At 40.6% G+C, this 24,747-nt stretch overlaps 1 protein-coding gene across 1 annotated transcript in view; it reads left to right on the top strand.

Annotated features, from left to right (window-relative positions):
- TUSC3 (tumor suppressor candidate 3) overlaps positions 1 to 24,747 on the top strand; it is a 162,617-nt gene that overhangs the window by 40,200 nt on the left and 97,670 nt on the right. The window contains exon 2 of the mRNA XM_032224370.1: positions 22,392 to 22,561. Within this exon, the coding sequence (XP_032080261.1) occupies positions 22,392 to 22,561 (170 nt within the window). The remainder of the gene's footprint in view (positions 1 to 22,391; positions 22,562 to 24,747) is intronic.

Below are 24,747 nucleotides of genomic sequence, written 5' to 3' on the forward strand. Positions count from 1 at the left end.
GCAACGGGTTAATTCAGTCTGGTTGCCCTGGGTCTGAGGAATCTTTTTCCTTGGCCGCGCCTCCTGGTGTTGCTAGTCCCCAGAATTTTTCCTCAGTCTGCCTGTTCAGGACTTGTACTTGTTAGCTCCAGCTGAATTAGCCTTAGGCTTGGACTCTCCATTCTAAATTCTTTTTCCTTCTCCTCCAATTTTTCCCCCTTCTATTCCAAACAGCCTTATATCCTTTTTTAATTATTTTTTCCTGATCCTTTCCATTCAAACTACAAGATGTTGGCTTCTTCGTGGAGCCAGGAGGTAGGCGTGGTGGTGGGTGCTCCGTCACTGTGCCGCGCTGAGTTGGCTTTGGAGAGCTGCCGCTTGCTTTAAGGCGGCAAAACTCCCGGCGCAGCCCGGTGGTTCCCAGCAGCGTTTATTTTATTTTTTGCCGATTTTTGCCTTTTTCAAGGTGTAGCTTGTTGCGGAAGGGGGCGCGACCGCTTGTAACAGCGCGGTCATCGCAGGCCTCCTCATTAACCCCACACCACAGCGGTGGCCATTTTGGGAGGCACTTTTTTGTGCCCTTTCCAGGTCAGCCATTACGCTCAGCCACGCTACTGCAGAAGGCTGCAGGGTGAGCAGATGGCCCTGTCCGGCCTCCGGCTGGGTCACTGCCACCCACCTTGGCCACCTGGTGGCCTCACACCGGACACAGGGAGGGCACCTATACATTTTTTGCTCCGTTTTTTCCTTGTCCTGGCCCTCCTTGACTCTTCTGCCAGGCCTTGCAACCTCGGTGCAGGCCCCTTTCCTTGCCTCCGACCTGTATGGCTGGAAGGGAGTCTCCTTTTTGAGTAATAATAATGAACATTTAAGCCATATCTGCCTTTTTTCTAATGATTCTTCATTACTCCCTATTATTTACAGCACATCCAGCCAGATTATCCAGCTTCCTGTCTCACAACTGCTGTTGGCCTAACATCCTCTGTGGGTCATGGGCTATGGAGGCCCCCATCCCTTTGGGAGGCCCTGACAGTAGACCAGGCCCCTCGCAGACCCCTAGCAAGGGTTCCTCTTCCACCAGGGGGAAAGGGCCTAGGAAAGGCAAGGTGGCCAGTCAGGACAGTCATCCTTATGCCTTCTGTGGCTCAGCCTTCTGTGGCTGAGACCAAGGATGCTGAGAGGCGTCAATGGGCCCTTGAAAAACAATTCAAAAAGGCCCGGCACCAGTCAGCGGAGGGATGTTCCCAGTCCGCCTTCCCTGGGCAGCCATTCATTCTCCCGCCCCCTAGGGCGGATCCCCTCAGTAATCAATGAGGAGGTGGATTCCCAGGACCTCTCCCCGGACAGGTCATTGGCAGGGCTGGGCTCCCCAGCCCCCTCTTGGGTTTCTGACATGGGTCCCCCTCTGTTGGGGCCTGAACAGGATGGGCCTCCTGAGCACGCCCTCACCCAGTGGGATTCCTGCCCTGCGAGGGAGCCCATTGGACAGGACCCCGAGTCGGACCAGGAACCTGAACTCTCCGCCCACATGCAGGCTGTGGGCGCCCATGCTATTGCACAGGGCATAGTGGACGGCATGCAAAAGCAGGATCAACCTACTGCTGCTCCCAGTTCCTCCCAGGCCAGACAGGAGGCCCCTCCACCAGTCAGACGGGTCCATCATCCTTCTCTGGAATCCTCGGCTCTGAGCGAGGCCTCCGCTTTGGAAGACCCTGACCAGGAGGAGCAGGAGCTTTCGGAGGAGGAAGACCTTCCTCCTGATGCCCCTGCCTTCTCAGGGATGTTTAAGCCCAGCCTTTTCAAATCCATCCTGCATAAGGCCAAGAACACGACACGAAGGCCGGGCAGGGTTCATCTGACCCTACCACGGTCAACCCCAACGCAAGCATGTTTGATGTCCAGGCTCCCCAGCAGGAACTGATTGCAGTTCCAGGCTTGTTCTTGGATATCATCCAGCGGCAGTGGACCCAGCCGGCTTCCCTGGCCGCCCCCATCGGCGGGGACAAGAAACTGTACTCAGTTGAACCCGCCCTAGAGGACGTCCTGATCCTTCCATCTGTGGATCCCCCCATAGCTGCCCTTACATCCAACTCAATCCTCCCGGTTGATTTGCTAGAGGGTCTTATGGCGGAGGGCAAAAAACCGGAGAAGACCTGCCATAAGACCCACCAAGCGGCTGCCTGAGCTATCAAAGCGTCTTCATCCGCGTTCAACAGAGCATCTCATCTGGCTACACGAGCTACAGGCCAAACTCCCGGCAGGAGACATCCATCTCCGCCAGGACATCACCAAGATTATTGTGGTGTTCCAATACACGGCTGATGCCTCCTTGAATGTGGCAAAATTCACCTCCAGGGCATTAGCATCCAATGTCACTTCCCGCCGCCTCATCTGGCTCCGTCATTGGCAGGCGGACCAGAAAAATAAGTGGAAATTGGCTTCTGTCTGGCTTGTGTGGGGAGGTCTTGGATCCATTCCTAATTGACTCTAAGGACAAATGTAAGGTGCTTCCCTCCTTACATAAGAAGCAGCACCGCAAATCGGCTCCCTACTTCAAGAGGTAGCCCTTTTGTACTAAAGACATGGCAGGCCCCTCCTTCACTCCTCCCAGCAGACCGACTGGCCAGTCGGGTGATAGATTCCAGGACAGGCAGTCCTTTCGGAACAAGGGTAGGCAGCAGTTCAACTACCGCAAACCCTACCGAGGCGGGGTCTCCAACAGGCCCTTCCATAAGTGACCATCAGTACTCTGCACCCATAGGGGGTCGACTCCAGCTGTTTGCCTCCTATTGGGCTCTGACTACGGAGGATGCCTGGGTCCTCCAGACCGTCAGGGAGGGGCTCTCCTTGGAGTTCCTCTCCCAGCCCCTTCAGAACTTCATCTGCTGCCCAACTCCCTCTTGCCATTTCAAGAGGGAACTCATGAATTGAGAGATCCACCATCTCCTGGAAATCAACACGGTGGAGCAGGTTCCTCCATACCAGGAAGGGAGGGAATTTTATTCCATCCTCTTTCTGGTACCCAAAAACTCAGGGGGGGGTGGAAGGCCATCTTGGACCTCAAGAGCCTCAATCATCATATTGCATACAGGAGGTTCAAGATGCAGTCCCTGCAATCCATCCTGGCGGGGATCCGCCAGGGGGACTTCCTCACCTCCATCAATTTGAAGGAGGCATACCTCCACATTCCCCATACGGCCCCAGCACAGAAGGTTCCTGCAGTTCTATTATGCTGGCCAGCACTACCAATCCAGGGCCCTTCCCTTTGGCCTATCGTCAGCACCCAGGACCTTCACAAAGGTACTGTCAGTTGTTGCAGCACAACTCAGGTGCAGACCTATACAGCTCCAATGTTACTGGATGATATACTCATCCGGTGGTCGTCCAGGCAACAAGCCTTATGGGATCTCCACATAACTATGAGGGCCCTCAGAAGTCACGGGTTCTCCTTGAACCTGGAGAAAAGTCATCACATCCCAACCACCAGACTAATCTGTGGGAGGTCATAGACACCTCAAAGTGCAGGATGTTCCTCTCCCAGATAGAATAGACGGTCTCCTATCCACGACCCACAAGGAAAGATGATATCCTGCATCTCGGTCTTTCCCTGGGCCCGACTTCATTCCAGAGCGTTACAGTGGCTCCTCTTACCTCGCCAGAGAGCCAACAGAGCAATGCATCCACCACCCTCACCACCCTCCAGACCTTCCGCACAGCCCTTAGAATCTGGCTATCCCATCAGGCCTGGGGCTAAACATTCATACCGCCCGAATGGTATGAATGTTGCGTTTTAATCATGTACTGTCTTATATGTAAAAGTCTGTCCCCCCCTTCCTTTTGATTGTGAGCCGCCCTGAGTCCCCCCAGGGAAAAGGGCGGCATATAAATAAACAATCCAATCCAATCCAATCCAAGGTACGCATTCCCCCCCAGTGGTGAAGACATCCCTCAGGTGGTGGTGGTCGTCAGCTCTTCTCAAGGGACACCTGTTCAAAGAACCCACTAGGGTGGTCATCACGACCGATGCCAGCCTCACCGGCTGGGGGCACACATAGGACACCTAGTGACTCAGGACAAGTGGTCTCCGTCAGAGGCTACCTGCAACATCAACTTCTTGGAACTGCAGGCTGCGAGACTAGCACTATGACACTTCCACCGGGACATTCGACATCAACACGTTGTTCTGATGACGGACAATGTGGCCACCAAGGCACATACAAACTGCCAGGGCGGCACCAGGTCCAAAAGACTCATGGCGGAGGCCGAGGCCCTGGGCCACTGGGCGGAACGTCATGTAGCATCCATTCGTTCCAACCACATATCTGGAGTGGACAACACTCAGGCAGACTGGCTTAGCAGGACCACCATAGACACTGCGGAGTGGCGTCTGGACCCAGCTCTGTTCCGCCAGCTGTTCCGCAGATTCGGCACACAGTGATCGACCTGTTCACCACCAGGGAGAACATGCAGCTCCAGCGCTACTTCTCCCGCTTCCACTCTCCGGGGTCGGAGGGGACGGATGCTCTTCGATGCAGCTGGCCCCGGGGTCTGCTGTACGCATTTTCCCCTTCCCCTTCTCCCTCAAATTATTGGCAAGGTCATCGCAGAGAGGGCGGAGGTGGTCCTCGTGTCACTCCACTGGCCTCGAAGGTCATGGTACGCCGACCTTGTCAGCCTGTCGGTGTCCCCTCCATGGCGAATTCCTTGGGCTCAGGTCTCCCTCAGCCAGGGGGCCATCATCCATCCGGACCCCAAGTGGCTACAGCTAGCCATCTGGCACTTGAGGGGGACCTCCTGAGGAGCAAGGGCCTGTCGGAGGAGGTGGTACGTACCATTCAAGTCTCCAGACGCCCCTCAATGACCAGAATCTACGACTCATCCTGGGCTGCCTTCGCCAAGTGGTATGACTCCTACCATCTTGACCCAGCCAACGCTCCAGTATTTTGCATCTTGGATTTCCTTCAAGGAGGCCCCAAATACTCTTCGTTGCCAGGTGGCAGCTCTCTCCACCGTTTGGTCCGGTGATCCAGCTCTGGCCCTCAACAAGATTCCCAGGGTTCACTGCTTCTTCAAGGGCGCCTCCAACTTGCGTCCACCAACGGTGCATCGTAACCCCACCCTTACATCACCACCCTTTGAGCCTCTGCGTACCTCGTCTCTTTGCCATCTCACCTTGAAAACTGCCTTCCTCATCGCTATAACATCTGCGAGGCACATATCATAACTGGCGGCCCCGTCAGTTTGACAAGACCTGTGTATTATCCATCCTGACAGGGTTGTCCTGCACCTAGATCCGTCCTTCATTCCAAAGGTTAATACATGGTTCCACAGGGCACAGGAGATCATCTTGCCTAACTTCTGCCAGCGTCCAGCTCACCCGAGGAAACGCACCTGGCACAATTTGGATGTCAGGTGGGCCCTGCGGATCTACATCAAACGGACTGCAGACTTCTGCAAGTCAGAGGTCCTATTCGTGTTGTTCAAGCCTGGCTCCTTGGGCAGGAAGGTGTCGTCTTCTACGGTAGTCAGGTGGGTGAGAGCATGTATTGCTGCGGCCTACAAACACCAGTCCAGGGCGGTGCCTAGGCACATCACTGCCGACTCTACAAGAAGCGCAGCCACCACTGCGGCCTGGACTACCCAGGTCTCCATTGTCGACATTTGCAGAGCGGCCATTTGGTCTTCACCATCGCCCTTTGTCAAGAACTATAAATTAGATGTTTATGCTTCGGCTGAAGACTCTTTCGGCAGGAGGGTCCTCCAAGCAGTTGTTTCCACGACCAAATCCCGGGCCTGCCTCTCTGCCCGCCCAGATGGCACATAACTTGGGTATGTCCCGTTGCTTGGACTCTCCAAGCGGTGCACAGGAAAAAACCATTGGTTTAGCTGAAAGGTCCTTTTCTGTGTACTGTGGGAGAGTCCAACCCACCGTGGCTGAACCATCCAGGGATTCGGGACCATCGTGGCAGCTGGACTTCCCATCCTATGCTTCTTCACGTTTCCAGTCTTCACAGTTCCAGACCATCTCAAAATTCTGGGGACTAGCAACACCAGGAGGCATGGCCAAGGAAAAAGATTCCTCAGTCCCAGGGCAACCAGACTGAATTAACCCGTTGCTTGGACTCTTCCGCAGTGCACAGAAAAGGATCCTTGAGGTAAACCAATGGTATTTTCTTACTTTTGAGCTTTCTACTGAATAGTTTATAATTAATTCACAAGCCTTTTCCAAACCCATTGAACTTCCTTTTGTTTCAAAAATCAGGTGGCTTAAAAGACTTATCTCTTTTTCATAATTTTATTAAAAGTTTTAATTACAATAGTAAAAGATGATATAAAAGAAGTAACAAATAGAGTGAATAATAGATACAAGAAAATACATAAGAAAAAATAGAGAGAAAAAAAAATCAAGAAAGCAATTTCATTAGTACAAGTTATACTATCACTATCATTTCACTTCATCTTAATTAACAGATATAAACCTCTTTGTCCTATAACTCAATGCTTAAGTACAGGCAAATCCAATAAGTAGCATTGTCTCCAACCGAGGAGTTAGTAAGGTGTCCAAACAGCCCTGAAATAACATTAATTAAAAATGTTAGTCATCATGTCATATCTTAACTCATAACTGTAAACAAATGCATATTTAAAAGTCATAAAGTGGTCCCAATATCAGAGTATAAACAAAAGGCTGAATTTAAAATAACAAAAAGGGAGAATTTCTCCTTTAAAGAGAGTAAGTTCATAAACATTCCTTGCTTTATGGAAAAGACAATCAGATGCAAAGCCCACTTAACTGCTGTCAGATTAGGATACATAAAGTGACTGTAGGAAAAAGACTTAAACACTATGCCAACTGTATGCAAATCCAAAGCACAACATCTTTCTAGTCAGCAGGTCCCCCCCCAAAAAAACCCATCCAAAAATAACATGTTCCATTTCAACCATGATCAAGTAAAACATCTCTATGTTTCTTCCTTTTGCATAAAAACAATGTTGCTCCTTAATCCATTCAAATAATTGTTGATCCTTGTTTCAAATTTCAACAAAACTTTTAAAGAACCTCTTTTTTAAGTCCAGCAAGGAAAAAAAAAACATTTCAATTACTCTCTGAAATTGACATTCTTATTTTGTTCTTAAGTTTTAAGACTCTCACAGTTTTTTGTATTCCTAATGGCAAATTCTTATTCATATTCTCATATTTTATTACAAATCCTTTTATATAACAGCTTTATGTGGGAACAGACTGTTCTTAAGAACAGACAACACAGCTGATATCAGTAGTTTAAAGTCTTATTGCAATTCTTCAAAAAGCTTTGGTTCACCATTATAAGTTGCTTATCATATTTTTCTTGTTATATATCCAGGATCAAAAATAATTTTTCTTTCCACAAAACTACATTTAACCTGAAAATTAATTTCAAAATCTTATTCAAAATCAAATATTCCAATATTTCCAGAGCCCATGTTGTTTAAAACTTTCTATAGCCTGTCTTGTCTTCCTTTTTCATTCTTATTTTAAATTCTTAAAGATTTAAAGAAACATTTTCTTATATTAAGCTTTGAAGGCACTCACCCACTATTTTCACTCACTTGTCATTTCAAAGGTGTCTTAACCTCTTTAAAAAATTATTAAGTGATATCAGAAAAATGTCTATTAACTCAGCAAAGAAAGTCTGTACTGATTCTCAGTCATCCAGGTCATGGTGGTCCCAAAGGTGCTTTTTCAGGAGGCAACTGGGCTTTCTTGTTTTTTTTTTTTTTTTGAAGACGTTTCACTTCTCATCCAAGAAGCTTCTTCGCTCTGATTGGGAGGGGTGAGAATGGAAGGATTTATATTCATTGCAGACAGCTGGTCATTTGCATCCTTTTTGAGGGTTGTTGAAGCACTCGGAATTTTACCTGTGTCCTTGGGATCCCTGAATAGTTAATAGTGCTAATAGTTCCTATAGTCTGAATTTTTTTCTGGAAATCCGTTCATACTTCTACACCATTTGAAAGGTATTCATCCCAAATTGAATAGCTAAAGGTCTGTACTATAAACATCCAAATGCTTCAACAACCCTCAAAAAGGATCCAAATAACCAGCTGTTTGCGAGAAATATAAATCCTTCCATTGCTCCCCATCTAGTCAGAGCTGAGGAAGCTTCTTGGATGAGAAGCAAAATGTCTTCAAAGAAAAAACAAGAATGTCCAGTTGCCTTCTGAAAAAGCACCTTTGAGATTAGTAAAGGAATTGTCCATTTGAAAGCTCCAATTTCGGCTTGAACAACTATGGCAAATTTCTCCTGCTTCCAACACCCCCACTCTTCAGCAACCACTACCTTGGAGTTTCCTTCTGAAGAGCAACCAAATGGAGTGCAGTTTGGTTGATTCACATTCTTTCTGGGTTCAGAAAGAATTAAAGGAGCCAGTCTGTTCATCAGTTCCATGTTCTTAGCTACAATCATCAGCTTCCCTTACACAGAGCTATTTTCAATGTTCCATTCTTCCCAGAAGTCCTGGTAAGACTGATCTCACTGAGCTCATGGAATAGCAATAGCTTAGTTTTTTGTTTTGTTTTTATTTTTTGTATATACCTTTTCAGGGCAGAGGCTTCCAAGTTTAGGAAGATCTGCACTGAAATGTAAATTACAATTGCTGCAAACATCTGATTGTCTGTTCCAATAAGACTTCTTTAATTCAAAAATCTAGAAGTAAGATTTGCTTTGCCCTTTGTACAGTCCAGTGATGGTTTCCGGATCCCGTTGCAACCGGCACGGTGCAATGGGGCTAGGCATTCACCACAGGAACGTGCACAGGATACACATGCGTACTTACTGCCTGCAACTCTCCGTGACGCTCCAGCTGCTTGGCGGAGCATTGCACAGGCGCAGTGCACAGAAGCCCGAACAGCTCAAATATAGGTAAGGAGAGTGGATGGGCAGGTGGGCCCTTCGGAGCACTGTACTGGAACGGTACATGGTGCTTTCAGCAGGCACATAGCAGACCGGTACACCCCGATGGGGTGTACCGGTCATATCCTACCACTGGTACAGTCATGAATTCTGTGGGTTTGGTGATTGGATGCTTTTTTGAAACTGCTCATTATTAGTTGGGCATGGTATTAGTTCTGTTCTGATGGGTCTGCCTTTTCAGTCTGTTGTGAATGGTTTGGATTTTGTACCCGAGTAGGAGGTAACTTGTATCTAGTGTTATTATTCTGAATATGGTTTCTTCATTTGAGCCCAAGGCTTTCAACAATTCTCTGGCTCCTGCTGTTTGCTTAATGAATTATTTCTATGCGTACCTGGTCAAATGTATGGTTCATTTTGAAGGCACAGATAAGTACTTCTGGTCTAACAACTTTGTTGTATTTATGTTCTTTTCTTCTTTGCAATAATCAGCACCTGGCTTGTGTTAATAATATTGGTTGAAATATTTGCAGTTGAATCTGTATGATGTTGGTTCCTTATTGGATGGACAATGCTTTGGTTTACACAAAATTCTTTGTACATTTTTCTCAATTTCAACAGTATTTACTAAGAGACAAAAAGACACTTTAAAAGAAATATAGGCCCAGTGACCATTTGGATATCTGTAGATCTAGTGTTGTTTATGTGAGCATATCTCACAGTATCTGAAATCAGGTTGAAATTGGATTCTGACTTGCAGCCATTTCTCATTTATGTGACTGTCAAGAGCTGTTGAAATCTCTGTGTGTGCCCTATTGAGTGAGTCACAGAACAGAAAATGTTACTGTTGTTCTAATTGACCTTTGGATGCTTCTGGAAGGAGGTAGTGTAAAAGCATTTGGTTCTTCTGGAGTGTGCCTTTTTCTTGGTCCTTTTTGGCATGTCCTCTAGCTCTTGTTCTTTAATCTAATCCTAGTCCTTCTGATTGTCAGTTTCTTGTTTACATCCCAGTTTAATTGCTTAATTCTCACTGTTTCCTTGGTGGGTTTTTTGAGTGTTTAAAGCACTGTTGGCAGTGGTGGGTTCCTGCTGGTTCTAACTGGTTTGGTAGAAGAGGTTCCACAAATCTACCATACCGGTTAGAATCCGTTCCTCACGCCTGCCCCACCCCCTCGCTCGCTTCCTCCGCCCATTCCATCACTGATCGCGGGCGGTAGCTTGTGCAGCGTGGCCATACTCCTAGGACCTCCCTGAACTTGCCTAGGAGACGTGACCACCAGCAAAGCATAGGGGCATTCCAGGACATCCCCCACTGGTTCCCCGCCTCCCTTCCCGGCAAAGTTTTCCAAGGTGTAGTTTTCCTCCCATCCCTTGTGCCCAGCTCCCTCTGAGCTCTGGGAAGGAGGAGAAGAGCCTTTGGGGAGTGAGGAGGAGGAGGCATGGGGAGGCGTGTCACCTGGGCAACCGGCAGGGGCAGGAAGGTTCTCGGGAGTGCCGAGAACCTTCCTGCCTCTGCTGGACTTCGCACTCTTCTCTGCGCGCTCCTCGTGTCTGCAATAGACATCCAGAAGTGGTGGGGGCTGTCGGACTGAAAGAACCTTCCTGCCTCTGCTGGACTTTGCACTCTTCTCCGAGCTTCCCGGCGAGCGAGGGAGGATCAGGCAGCCTTTTGTTGTTCTCTCTCTAAATATTCAATTTAACTGTATCTTTCACTGCCACTTTTGACTTAGAAGACTTTTGACTTTGCACACATATTCTGCAGAATCAGTTTTAGTAACTGCTTGGATCTCTAAGAGAGCTGTTCCATTTACAAAGCTGAAGCTGTATTTTTCAGAGGATCTAAGCTCTCTCCCAGCTTTGAGCCACTTGATCTTAATGGGCTGTGATCCAACTACACGGCAAGCAAGTTGCAGAATCTTGCCTTCATCTATTGTCACTGGTTTAAGAGGTCAATCAAATACCGGAGGCTTTTTAGGTTCTGAAATGTAATAACATTAAGACAGCAAGAGGAGGAAACTAGTTAGATTACCATTCATCTTAAATTTTTAAAAAAGTACATATCAAGGGAAGAACAATATGTTGCAATGAATTAATTCCATTTTCTCAGTACAATTTTTTTTTTATAGGAAAAGAATTTTCTGTTTGGTGTTATATGGAATTCCTATATTTAGTGAGCATGTTTTAAGATGATATACAAAATGTTTGATATGCAATATCCACTACCTATATTTTATGCTAAATGTAACATGAATATTGTCAAGATGAAGGTCATTTTAAAGATGGATGGATGAATACTTCTAGCTGGATCATAGATGGGAGACAGTGAAATGAATGTACATTTTATTGGCATACTTTTATCTATAGATCCATATGCTGGTGAGTCATAAAAATTCCGTATGTATGTATGTATGTATGTATGTATGTATGTATGTATGTATGAATGAATGAATGAATGAATGAATGAATGAATGAATGAATGAATTCTGGGAGTTGAAGTCCACAAGTCTTAAAGCTGTCATGTTTTAACACCCCTGGGTTTTTTTTTCTAAAGGGTTAGGGGTGCAAGGGTCTTGTAACTTAACAGCTTTAAGACTTCCATGCTTCAAATGCCAGAGTTTCTGAGCCAACATTTTGGTTGCTAAGCAAGAGCATTGTTAAGTGAGTTTCACCATATTTTGCAAGTTGGCCATACCCACCCAGTCACATGACTGATAAGCCACTCCCACCCAGTCACATGACTGCCAAGCCACACCCACCCAGTCACATGGCCATCAAGCCACTCTCACAAAACAGGCCACACCTACAGAAGAGGTCCTAAAAAATTTTGAAACCCACCACTGACTGCTGGGTAATCTTCAAGCCACAAAATACCTTCAAAACATTCCAAAATGCATTCTTCATGTTACGACAGTGCAAGTTCAGACTATTCCTTTGGTTGGGGACATTTAAGAATGCATGGGGTGGTATTGGTTTCTCTCCAAGAAGCTTCTTACTCTCATTTCCATCTGTGTCCCCCTTGAAAGATACTGCCCCACTGAAGCAATTTTGTGGTCTTGCAGAAGATAATAAGGCTGTGTTTCATGCCTGAATTCCAAATTTTAGTGATCCCTGGTTTAAAATATTTTAATATATTAAAGATGTGATTTTTCATAAGACAAGATCTGTTAGCCTGAATGTGCTAGAAGAGAAAATAGCTTGGACCAATAAGACGTTAATGAGGGGAAATGATTGGGCTCCATATGGGAAAGTTCTTGGGGTAAAAATCTCAATATATTTGGTTAAAAATAATGCATTCTATGCAAATTAATTACTTTTGAGAACTAAAGAATCAATTAAAATGGATGTTTCTGGGGTAATGGAACGAAATTAACTGATGCGTTATATATAGTTTCATATTTTGAAACAAAATATACAAAGCTGCTTGATTATATACCATCAAGTATGTGGCAACTTAGCAACTACATAGATAGATTTTCTCCACGATTATTGTCAGAGTTTGTTGCAGAAAAATCAAATCCAGAAAGCACACACAGATAACTGATTCTGCTGGATTCATTAACTTCTTTATATGCATAATAACAGATGAATAAATGTACAATACCAATAGTAGATTCTTTCAACATGGTAGAAGTTACAAGGAGAATACAAGTAGCAGTACAGCAGAGAATTTTCAGTTTCAATTCTAAGCACAGACTCACATTTGTTTAAGCTCTTATTGGCTGACTTAGTTGCTATGCATATTCATTAGCTGACCTTGTTACCATGTCTCTCCCAGTCATGAATATTCTAACAATTATCTCTTTCTAATGTGATCCTACAGGTCTTTAAACTATGCACTCATTAACACTGGTCACCATGAGCCAACGTCGCGATGGAACATCGTGCGGACTTGACAGTCCGAGTCCGCCAATGACACTTTTGCCCTTGGATCAGTCTGGCAAGACCTACACCGTCCCGAAGAGACGGTGACTGGGAAGACAAAACCTTGCTGGTCGCAGAGACACCGCAAAGTCCCTGATCGACCCAAGGGTAGCGCTTCTAACTGGCGGCAAACAGGCAGCCCCCAGGCTGACCTAGTCGGAGACGGCTCCTGAAGGAAGAGAAGAAGTGAAAGTGTTCCATCTGGTGAGGTTTTTTTTTTCTTTCTCAAGATTGCCCTAAGAAACTTTAAAAAAAAATAATTAGTCCTCTAAGCAAGAATAAAGCGGCGAATTCAATCCCTATTGGACTGCCTTAGAAAGTTTTTTGTTCCTGCTTGTAACAATGTTTTGTGGATTGAAGTGATTGCAACGTTTCCTGCTTCTCCGCTTGAAGTCTATGGACTGATCTTTTTTCCTACCTTAACTTTTTCTTTTGGCTTAAACCAAAACTTTTTCTTACTTTAACAAATTTCTCCTTCTATTTGTTATAAAATTATACTAAAGATACTTAAGGAAAAAGCATAAAATAATAATAATCGAATCTGCCATTTGAAAGCCTAAGCCTGAAGGTTTTTTTTGAAACAATGTATCCTTTGTTCTTTTCTATTTGGTTTCACTGACTTTGCAACGGAAGGGTTTGGACTCTTGTTTATAAAACCTGATAAAGATTCAAGGGCATGAATAGTGTTTTGCAGCTGCTCTTGGAAAATATTTTGGCAAGAGAAGGAAAAGAAAAGAAAGAGACAAGAACCCTTCTACTTCGAAAATCACAAAAGAACTTGTGTTTAAGATTTAAAATAAATATAGATATATCCCTCAAAAATTATTCACAGGCCAGAGTGGCAGATTCCTTTTTCTTTTTTTCTTTTTCTTTATATTCCTTTACATTTTGAAAAATGGATCAATATTCAGATGAAGAAAACGTAATAATCCAAAACATCCTGGCTGGACTCCAAAATATTTCAGAAGGACTTGAGAGATTTGCTAAGAAATGGGACAGACTATGGGGTATCACAGTAAAAGAGGAAGGGGTTGGAGCCCCAGAGATTAAAGAAGAGAATGAAAATACAGAAAACAAAGACAAGATGCTAGATGAACCTATTAATGGAGTAAATGTGAGTGAAAGCGAAAAGAAGGGAACCTGGAAAAGTGACTTTGACAACTTGGAGCTTTTTCCCAAATTCCAAGGTGCAGGAGAAAAAAAAAGAGTGAAAAAGATGGAATTAAGAAGACAAATATATCCAGAAATAAGTTTGACAACTAAAGTTAAGCCTACGTTAATAACAATTCAAGGGCAGCGAAACTACATGAGAGATCCTTCAAGCTACAAAGTGCGGAGAGAAGTTTTAAACTCTGAAAAGGTGCTAAAAAGAGAATTGACACAACTGCTGGCAAAAGAGAAAGGAACATTTTGCTACTGGAAAGACACTGGTTGATAATGCTAGTCGATAAGAAGCAGCTAACTTTTGATTATTAATAAGTAGGGATTTTAGTATTTTGTATCTTCTAGACTGTTTTAGATTATCATTGAATGTTTATTCATTAACATATAATTTACTATGTTATTAATAATGAAATGATAACCTTAATTAGGATAAATAACCGGGCCATAAAGTGTAAATTGAGATTTGGTGAAAAGACTTATAAACCTTATAAATTTTTGTTTAGATCTTGTTATAAGGTATATATAATTTGGATCAGAAGAGAGGAGACGTGATATAAATAGCAAACAATTGGTTTTTTTTTCTTTTAACTATAAGAAGAAGAAGGAAATGTTAATACATATTCTTGGTGATTATTAACTAGAAATGTCAATATCTTCTAGACTGTTTTAGATTTTAAATGGTTATTTTGTTAACACATTAATAAATTTCTGTTTAGAGGTGGTTATAAAGGCAAATCTTTTTCAGGCCTGTGGAGAGGAGAGGTGAGAAAAATAAATGATCTTTAGCTAACTACAATAATAATAAAGAAATGTTAATGGATAATATATAATGATACAAGCAGGTACGATGTACTAGTAAAAGTAAAATGGACAGAAGCATCAACTTGTGAGTTTGGGGGAGGGAAAAAAAAAGGGAGAGGGAATGTTAGGTATCTTTTTAACCGACTTCTTTCTAGAATAAGTTATAAAGATGTAAAGTTACGGCAGATTCATTGAGACTGGAAAAAGTAATGCCAGTAGGTGGCTGTGTCCTTAAAACCCTATTAAATGAAAATGGTATAGTGATAGTAAAATACATAAATTCTAAAATGTACAATTTAAACTGAATGAAATATATGTGATTGTGGAAGAAACACACGAAATGTACCTGTAACCAATGGATATGCTTTCTACAAGATATAATGAAAGATGATTTTTTTTGTGTGTTTTCTTTTAATTAAAACAATAAAAACTTTAAAAAACCCACTGGTCACCATATCTTTCCTTTCTTTCCTTTCTTCCCACCTTTTCCATTATTACAGCCTCCTCCAGAGAAATAGGCCGGTGCATCCTAAGTAAGATAATTTTAGCCTGGTCATTTGTGCTTTGAGTGAGAAATGACTATTTTCTTCTTTTAACTTTGGTCAAAAAAGCCAATCTTATAAAATCTTCCCTGATTTCTTTAAAAAAACATTAAACTACAACTCCCCCCCCCCAAAAAAAAAAACAACCTCAGGGGTAGTTTGCTTCTCATGTATGTTTCAAAGTGGAAATCCTTCAGAATTTTAGTAGATTGCTTTTCTATCAATAAGTAAAAAGTATGCTTTTGTTTGTCACTTCTAAAAAACGTTTTGCAAATCTTAGCAGAGCTTTTTCTCTATCCAGAAGAAATAATTACCCAGATTAGTTTCCTGGTTTAATATCTGTTCATATCCTTTGGAGAATAAGTCATCCATCAGATTCAGTTTTACTACATTAAATTAATTTCATACTTTCATTGTAGCTGTTTTATAAATTTACCAGAATATGCACTGTCAGTTTTATCAAGCATTTGATACATTCTATCCAAAAATGTGATTGAAAAATATTCAAAAATTTGCACTAAGGATTTCTGCTCCATTTTCTTTGTTCTCTGGCTCTTATGTCCAGCCTTCAAGGTCACCTTATCAGAACAAAACAAAAGGAAACAAAACAAAAAGCAATATACTTTTTCCCATGAGAAAATATCTTCTAAATAATTCCAAATCCCTCTGGTCCCTTAATCTGTTATTAACTTTCTAAAATCCATATACTAAACACCCGTTTGCTGCATAGTTTAAAAAAAAAACATGGACTTTTGAAACCTTTAAAATAAAATTTACACCATTGGTCTTTTAAGGAGGCAGAAACTCACCCAATGAATACAATAAAACTTTGCCAGTCCAAAGGGTCTTAATTTGTCCAATATGCAACAAATAAAATGCAATAAAAATCCCAAAAATGTGATTAAGATACAAAGTTTGGTCAGGCTTTATGTCCATAAAGGCTGCTATGAGAGTGTGATGTAGTCTTGACTCTCACCACTTTATGCATAAGTCAACCATAAAAATGGCAGTTTCTGCAGTCTACTCACGAGGAGTAGCTGTCCTGGGTCATATGGATGATCTCAACTTCTTCTTTGTTCCAGAGAGATTATGACAGCAATTCTCTTCATAAAAGCTGCTGTGCTGGCCAGTGAAAGCCAGCAAGGCGACAGCTCACCATGGCACATTCAGGAAGTGTCACTATCTATATATTCTTTGTAATCTTCTCCAAAGCACAGTTCAAAAACAACAATACTTTTTCTATCCTGTTTCTTCAAAGTCCAAGTTTCTATTCCATAGAATATCACAGGGAATACCTTTTTCTGTTCTATTATTATCTTTGTAGGTGTAGATATATCAAAGCTTTTGAATTTCTTTTCCAAGGTCTTCATTACTGCTCTACTATTATTATATTTTTGACTGCTTGTTGCTTTATTATTGATAATGTCTCATAAAAAAGAAGAAGCTATCTCCCAGTTTAATATCTTACTTGTCAATTTTAATGGTGGTTATTATTTGTATTATTACTTTAGTCTTTATATTTAATTTTAGCCCCATTTTCACTGTGTTCCTTCACTTTTATTCCAAGAACTTGCAGATCCTTCACATTTTGGGCTAGCAAGGTGTATCATCAGCATAGCACAAGCTATTGATATTTCTTCTTTCAGTTGCAAATATTGCTTATCTTCTTTCAAACCAGTTTTCCTTAGTATATACTCAGCATTGAGAGCAGCATAAATTTATTTATCCTTTAGATTTATATTCTGCTTCTATGGCTTTATTAGTAACTCAATAGTGGTAAACATACCTAATTCTCCTCCTTTCCTAAATTTTCTCCACAACCCTATGAGATGAGTTGGGCTGAGAATGAATGCATGACAAAAAAAATGTGTTACAAAACCCCGTATTTCTGCCACACAGCCTTCAACTTTGCAAAGATGTTGGTAGTAAAACTGCCATTTCAGTTGAATAATTTATATTAATCAGAAACTGATGTTGGTGCTACAAATATTGTGGTAATTTGATGTTTATGAAATGTGAGAGTTCAAAATCTTGTATTATTGTTATACTCACTAGCACCTTATTGTCAGTATAAAGTTTAATGCATATATGCAAATAATGACATTTTATTAACCTGGTCTAAGAGGTTTCTTTACCATCATATCGTATAAAAATGTTTGACTGCCACATTATGTTGATTTTCAAGACCATATGTCAATGCATTTCTGACAAACTAATATTTTCAACATTAGACACACAAGGAATTTGGCTCTAGTGCAGAAATTATCAGTGTACATGGAGATGCAACATAACAATAACAGTAATAGTAAAAATAACAATAATATCAATGGGGGGGAGTAAAGAAGATAATAAGGATAAATAATAATAATATAGCCATACTACATGGGTAAATAAACAGACATTAGATAGCACTCTGAGAATTAGGTGTTCAGCAGTGATGATATGAGGGGGAAACTGTCCTTGTATTTAGTTGCTTTGACATGCCCTATTGCACCACCCCAAGGGAGGAGGTGAAACAGTTTATGTCCATATCTTCTCATCCCTCCTTCTGACCTGCACAATATACAGGTGGTCTATGGAAGGAAGGCTGTTTGCAGTTGTTTTTTCTGCAGTCTTAACTGTCTGTTGAAGTCTGTACCTGTCCTGTTTGGTTGCTGTACCAAACTAGACAGTTATAGAAGTACAAATGACAGACTCAATAATTCTTCTATAAAATTGTATCAATAACTCTTGGGGCAGTCTGAACTTTCTAAACAACATTCTTTGGTGTGTCTTTTTAATAATGTGTTAACTGTTTTAAAAGTATTTTTCACCCTGTTCTGTAATTCAGCTTTGATCAGTTGCTAGTATATAGCTGGCATGCTTTAAAGAAACAATGCATTTTTCAGATTGTATACATTGTTTTGAGTTATTAATCACAAAGACAGTAGGTTGCTAGCCACTTAAGATGTTTTTTCAGTTGGCAGTGTTGGCAAACAGCTCTTCCAGCCTGCCATTTATTGTATTCAAGCTTTCTTATGTACCTTGAATAAGTGTTCTTTGGATAGATTTGTTGGTATTATGTATGTATATTTAGTGAATGGCATCTTATTTATATGTATGTCAACTGATTCATTTTTTGTGAGTTTCCATCACTAGAGTTTCTCATTAGCATCATTCAGCATTGTTTTTAATCACTATAATTCAGTGAGTAGAACCAAGAGCTGCTGAGAGGTCCAGCAGAACCAACAGGGATTTTGTACATTTTGTTATGTACTTCCCAGCATAAATAATTTGCCAAGTTGATCGTGTGTATCCGTGTTATTATTTTCTTATTTATTTAGATGTATTGGCTGCTGCAGCCACCAAAAAAAGCCAATTCTAGGCTGCATTAAAGCAGGGATAGACTCAAGATCACACAAAGTGTTATTAACATGTCTTGGTAGGAGCACACTTGGAATACTGCATCTAGTTTTGATCATGTCAATATAAAAAAAGATGCTGAGACTCTGGAAAGAGTGCAAAGAAGAGCAACAAAGATGCAAGATTTGGATATGTCTAATCTAGTAAAAAGAAGGACTAGGGGTGAGATGATAGCAGTGTTCCAATATTTGAGGGGCTGCCTAAAAGAAGAGGGAGGGCAACTTATTTTCCAAAGTACTAGAAGATAAGGCAAGACAAGAAACAATGGGTGGAAACTCAAAGAGAGAATCAACCTAGAACTAAGGAGAAATTTTCTGCAGAACAATTAATCAGTGGAAAAACTTGCATTCAGAAGTTGTGGGTGCTCTATCACTGGAGGCTTTTAAGAAGAGTTTGGACAGCCACTTCTCTGGAATGGTATAAGGTGCCCTGCTTGGCAGAGGGTTCGACTAGAAGACCTCCAAGTTCCTTCCAATTCTGTAATTTTGTTCTATTCTGGACTGGAATATTGGAGATGACCTTGACAGAAATATGCAACTGTTACCAAGGCAAAGAGGAGTGAGACATAGTTTACGTTCTGGGAAGCTAGATAATGTTTGAAGTGACCAGGCAAACATCTCTCAGATTCACTAAGTTATAAGAAAGAGAAGAGAGATGGCACAAACTCTCTCTCTCACACAATGGACCCCTTAGGGTCCATTATTGAAACTTATCTCAATAAAGTATAATTTTTCTTGTGGAGTTGATTCTAGTCTGTTTGCAGGGCTGGCAGTAACCTGTATCCAGGCTTCAAACATTATCAAATCGTAGAGTGATGTTGTCAATATAGGGGGCTGATATTTTTGTCTTCCTGGATTTAAAGAAAGTGTTGAAGCCAGCATTTTATTTTGAAGATATTTTAAAGCTATGTTAGAATTTTCAATCCAGTAAAACTTTCTGTGCCTCAAAATAGTAGAGACACAGCACCATCCAAATAATCATTGCCATCTGAGGATGACATTGAGATGACACAAACATTTTGATAAAAAATAAAATATTGAAGGTTTTTGAAAATTATTTATATGATTGAATTCAGGTTTTCTACTAGCAGCCCTTCAGTTACATTTTCTGTCTTGGATGTTTTTATCAAGCTTCATCTCTTCAAGGTTCTTGTCTACATCCAAATGTCTAAAACTTAAAAAGCATCTAATATAACTGGACAAGCAGAGGCCACAGTATATTTGAGAGATTTATGTAAATCTTAGTATCCTGTGTCAACAGAGATACCAGAGATTTTATTCAGAACAGGATGTGTTATCCATTCAGCCTTGATAACATGACAAGATATTCGGAATCAACTGTTTCATATTGGTAGGAACTCAGCAACTCTCTAATCCTGTGATAATCCTCTCACCTAAATCCTAAATTTGTCATCTATAAGTGTATTGACAACTCAGAAACTGCCATTTTAACCAACCAATGGGTGTTTGCTATATTCTCTGAAAAAGTGTAATAGGAAACAGTTGTATAATTGTATAATTGTAATAGGAAAGTGTAATAGGAAACAGGTGTATAATTTTCTATAAATCATAAACAAGATAGTGGCTTTTACCCCATGAAGATTTATGAATTATTTTTGGTCAACAACCATACATTACATGACATTACAACTATGTAAACCTAAACTACATGATGTAGCTGAGTAGAGCAGGGTGGGGGTGTATATATGTGTGTGTGTGTGTGTGTGTGTGTGTGTGTGTGTGTGTATATACATATATATATATATATATATATATATATATATATATATATATATATATATATATATATATATATATATATATATATATATATATATATATATATGTTGGAGGCAGTTAGCTTCCTCCCATAATTGGGGCTTAACAGGGGTTGTGACACTAATATATACCTTCTTCCCTGGCTTCAGCTGATAAGGAGGAGACCTGTGGCTTGATGGCTAAGACGTTTGCCTAAGATGCAATACAGCACAGGTTCGATTCCCAGTAAGGGTATGGCTAGCTGATGAGAGCTAAATAGCTTGAAATAGATCTATACTAGTCTCCCTTTATTTATTTATCAGCACAAATAAAAACACTATATATATATATATATATATATATATATATATATATATATATATATATATATATATATATATATATATATATATATATATATATATATATATATTCCCACCCTGCTACCCTATATAAAAGGCTAGATTCAATATTTGTTCTCCGAATGCATTAGTGAAAAGAGCTTCCTTTTTCCAATAGATGTACACTAATACAGACCAGAGAGGAAATTAACCTAATCTTCTGCCTGTTTGTCCTATGTAGTGGCTGTTTCAGCAAAGCCCTTCAAAACATCCTAAGTATACCAAGAGACCTTACAGCCCCAGGAGGAGACAAAAAAGGAGATCTATGACTTACAGTGTAGTGACTGCAAAACTATTAGGAGAAAGATGTAGAAGGCTGGCAGAATTTATCCATAAACACCAACCAGCAGTCAGAAGACATGATGAAAACTCTTTAATTTCACAAAACATGGTACAACTTAACCATAGCTTCAATTGGGAAACCAACCATCCTAGACCAATCCAAGTCCAAAAATGCTAAAGAATTTTAGGGACCTGACACTCTGACAAATTAGCCACCAGTAGACATAAACAATATCTACATACTATGCAAAAGAGACAATCAACAAGCAAAAAAGGGAACAAAAAGACCAAAATACCTCCCCATAAGCAATCAGCATCCAGAGGATGATATGTTATTTCCAAGATTAACATCAGACCAATAATCAAGTAAACAATGTCCCAATCAAGGAACTGCAGAACAAGCCAACAGCTCAACCAAAGAATCTCTTAAGACCATCCCCACCAACATTGACAGGGCAAGCTATTAGAATATCAGCTGAGAGCAAACCCCACTCCTTACTAGCACTGAGGTTATCTGGCTTGGGTAATGAAACATTTACAAAAAAAAAAAAAAAAAAAAAAAACGACTAAGCTCAGAGATCACCAAGGACCCCTTCAAGTTCATCATTCCCTATTGAAAGGACCAACATGTGTAATTTCAGAATACTCATTTTTCCCCATTCATTCATTCATTCTGCAAATTTATATGGCTGCTCATCTTTCTTCTTTGACAAAAAGAAAAACACTTTGTGTGTGTGTGTGTGTGTGTTATGTCAAAGCACCTGGTATGCCCAAATATGGGAGGGAGCATACTGCTTCCCTTTTGCCTTTTAGCTCCACCCTAGGAGCCTTCTAGGCAGGAAACCATTTTTTTGTGTTGCATTTTTGTGCTGATAAATAAAGGGAGACTATTATAGATCTATTTCAAGCTATTTAGCTCTCATCAGCTAGCCATACCCTTACTGGGATTTGAATATATTATATTATATTATATTATATTATATTATATTATATTATATTATATTATATTATATTATATTATATTATATTATATTATATTATATTATATTATATTATATTATATTATATTATATTATTATTTTATATTATATTATATCTATCTATCTATATATATATATATATATCTATATCTATATCTATCTATCTATCTATATATATATATACACACACACATACATACATACATACATGTCAGCAAACTGGCATATTAAAACTTTTTAATGAAGCCTTTATCTTTGTGTTTGATTTCAGAATCTTTTAGCAGAGAAGGTGGAACAGCTTATTGAATGGAGTTCAAGGCGCTCAGTCATCCGTATGAATGGAGACAAATTCAGAAGGTTTGTGAAGGCGCCACCTCGCAACTATTCAGTGATTGTGATGTTTACAGCTTTGCAGCCACAGAGACAATGCTCAGTTTGCAGGTAAGTCCTCTCCTCTCCTTGCTTCTCTCTGTAGAAAAGCTAAAAAGCCATTATGAATTTTTTTTTTTTAAATGATAAAAGTTATAATAGCGTTCAAATGTCTTGCTCCTATCTTACCAGTTCCATGCAAATAATAAAAAGAGATTCTTTGTTTAGAGGAGATAAAGTACAGTTTTCATCTGATTCTTCTGCTAATGGCCTGATCTACTATCAGGTTTGGACTATGTGTGAATGTATAAAATTCATATAACTTCTGATTCATAATAATGCTGAATTGCCTCCAGTATGTCTCTTAAAGAAATGGTTAAACATTAATCAGTTATTTTCTATTTATAAAGTAAATTATTACCAAATCCAGCAACTTTTAATTTTGTTTTTAATTTTGAACACTTTTTGTAGCATATTTTTTAAAAGCGTAGTTGACATTTCATTTCTGCTTGGAACTTTGTTCCTGTTTCAATTTGCTCTAGATATTTTTTGTAACATTTTGGAGCCTATTTTCTATGACTTGTGGAGAGTATGTATGAAAGAATGCCTGGCGGAGGGCTGGGGAAGGAGGAGCAGTATACTTAAAATTGTTTTAAAATATGCTACCTAAAAAAGAAGCAGTGATTTGCTTCATTGGCAGTTATGTAGATGGAATCTTACTATTCTGTAATGAACTCAATGCAGTTTATTTAATTTTTATGACACTAAATCTTACAACTTAATGGTGATTTATAACAGTAGACCGTTACATAACAAATTCTAGAATAGAAAAAAATACAGAAGTAACAATTTCATGAAATCAATATCCATTATATAGTTTAATCTCTATACTATTTAAACTCTTGTTGATACCTTGTAATCTTAAATTGGATGAAATATTGCATCATAGAATAACAATTTTTGGAGCAACATAAGCCAAAATATTTACAGACTGCATGGATCCATGATTACCAGGGCATTGAAATTTGGCAAAGTTGAGCCCATGATAACACTACCACATCTTTTGATTACACTTCCTGGAAACCTGTAGGTTGTAGGACACAAGGAAAGTTGGAAGGGTGTATCCCCACTTATTTCTCATCTCCCTTTGGCCCTTGCACCCAATCAGCTGGTGGCAAGTCCTTGTAAGTGACTGACTTTTGGCTGCTTTAGAATGGAGGCAAAATTTGAAATATCTTAATGGTAGTAACCAGTGAGGGAAGAATGAAAGAGTGACCCTGTTGCCTGCTGCTAAGGTAAGGCTGGCTGGGAAGTGGTCTTACTTCCTGGAGGGATGGGTCCTTTGGAAACATGCTGGAATGGAGAGCAGTGGGGGGGGGGTACAGTTTACCTAGTAGTCTATGGCTTCCTTTGTCCTGCCTCCTTCAGTAAAGTGGCAGGCAGTTCTGTGGATTAGCTGAGGAAGAGGAGGAGGAAGAGGCTTCAGCACAACTTTTCTGAGGATCATGAGGGAATGGAAAATTATATATGGAAAGAGCGAGGAGAAGGGAGTAACTGGGATGCCTGCTGACAAAGTATGGCTGGCTGGGGGAGAAGGCTGCTGCCACCATGTTTCCCCGAAAATAAGATAAGGTGTTATTTTCTTTTGACCCCCAAAATAAGCACTTGGCCTCATTTTCAGGGAGGTCTTATTATTTTTGAGGTGCAGGAAACGGCAAGCATGGTCACCTCATGGCTGCTGCCGTGTTGCAATATTTTTGAGGAGGGCTTATTTTGGGGGAGGTCTTATTTTAGGACATGTACTCAAAAGCCTGATTGGGCTGATTATCTGGGGAGGTCTTATTTTCAGGGAAACGGGGTACTACTGTAGCTTCATTGGATTTCTCGTGAAGGTTATGAGACAAGGGGAAATGAGTGCCTCAGATGGGATGATTCTACCGGAAAGAGTTTGACTGGAAGAGAAATATGATTTAAGATATATCCACAAATTTATTTGTGTATTTTAGTATTTTAATTATTTTAATTACCTAGTTCTGAATCTCATAGTTTAGATTAGATTTGAGTGTTCTTTTTGCTGGGCTGGAAAGATTAGGAAAAATTGGTTGTGGTCTGTGCGACTGCAGAAGCACTCAAGGCATTCCTCTGTTCTGCAGCATGCTGACATGTTTATGAGTTGTTGGTGTTGCACACTATAGGAGTTGCTAAAGCTACACATAAGCAGACACTTGCAGTTTTGGCAACACCAGGCCTGTCTTAAG

This window comes from Thamnophis elegans, chromosome 9 (assembly GCF_009769535.1).
Source record: "Thamnophis elegans isolate rThaEle1 chromosome 9, rThaEle1.pri, whole genome shotgun sequence".
NCBI lineage: Eukaryota > Metazoa > Chordata > Lepidosauria > Squamata > Colubridae > Thamnophis > Thamnophis elegans.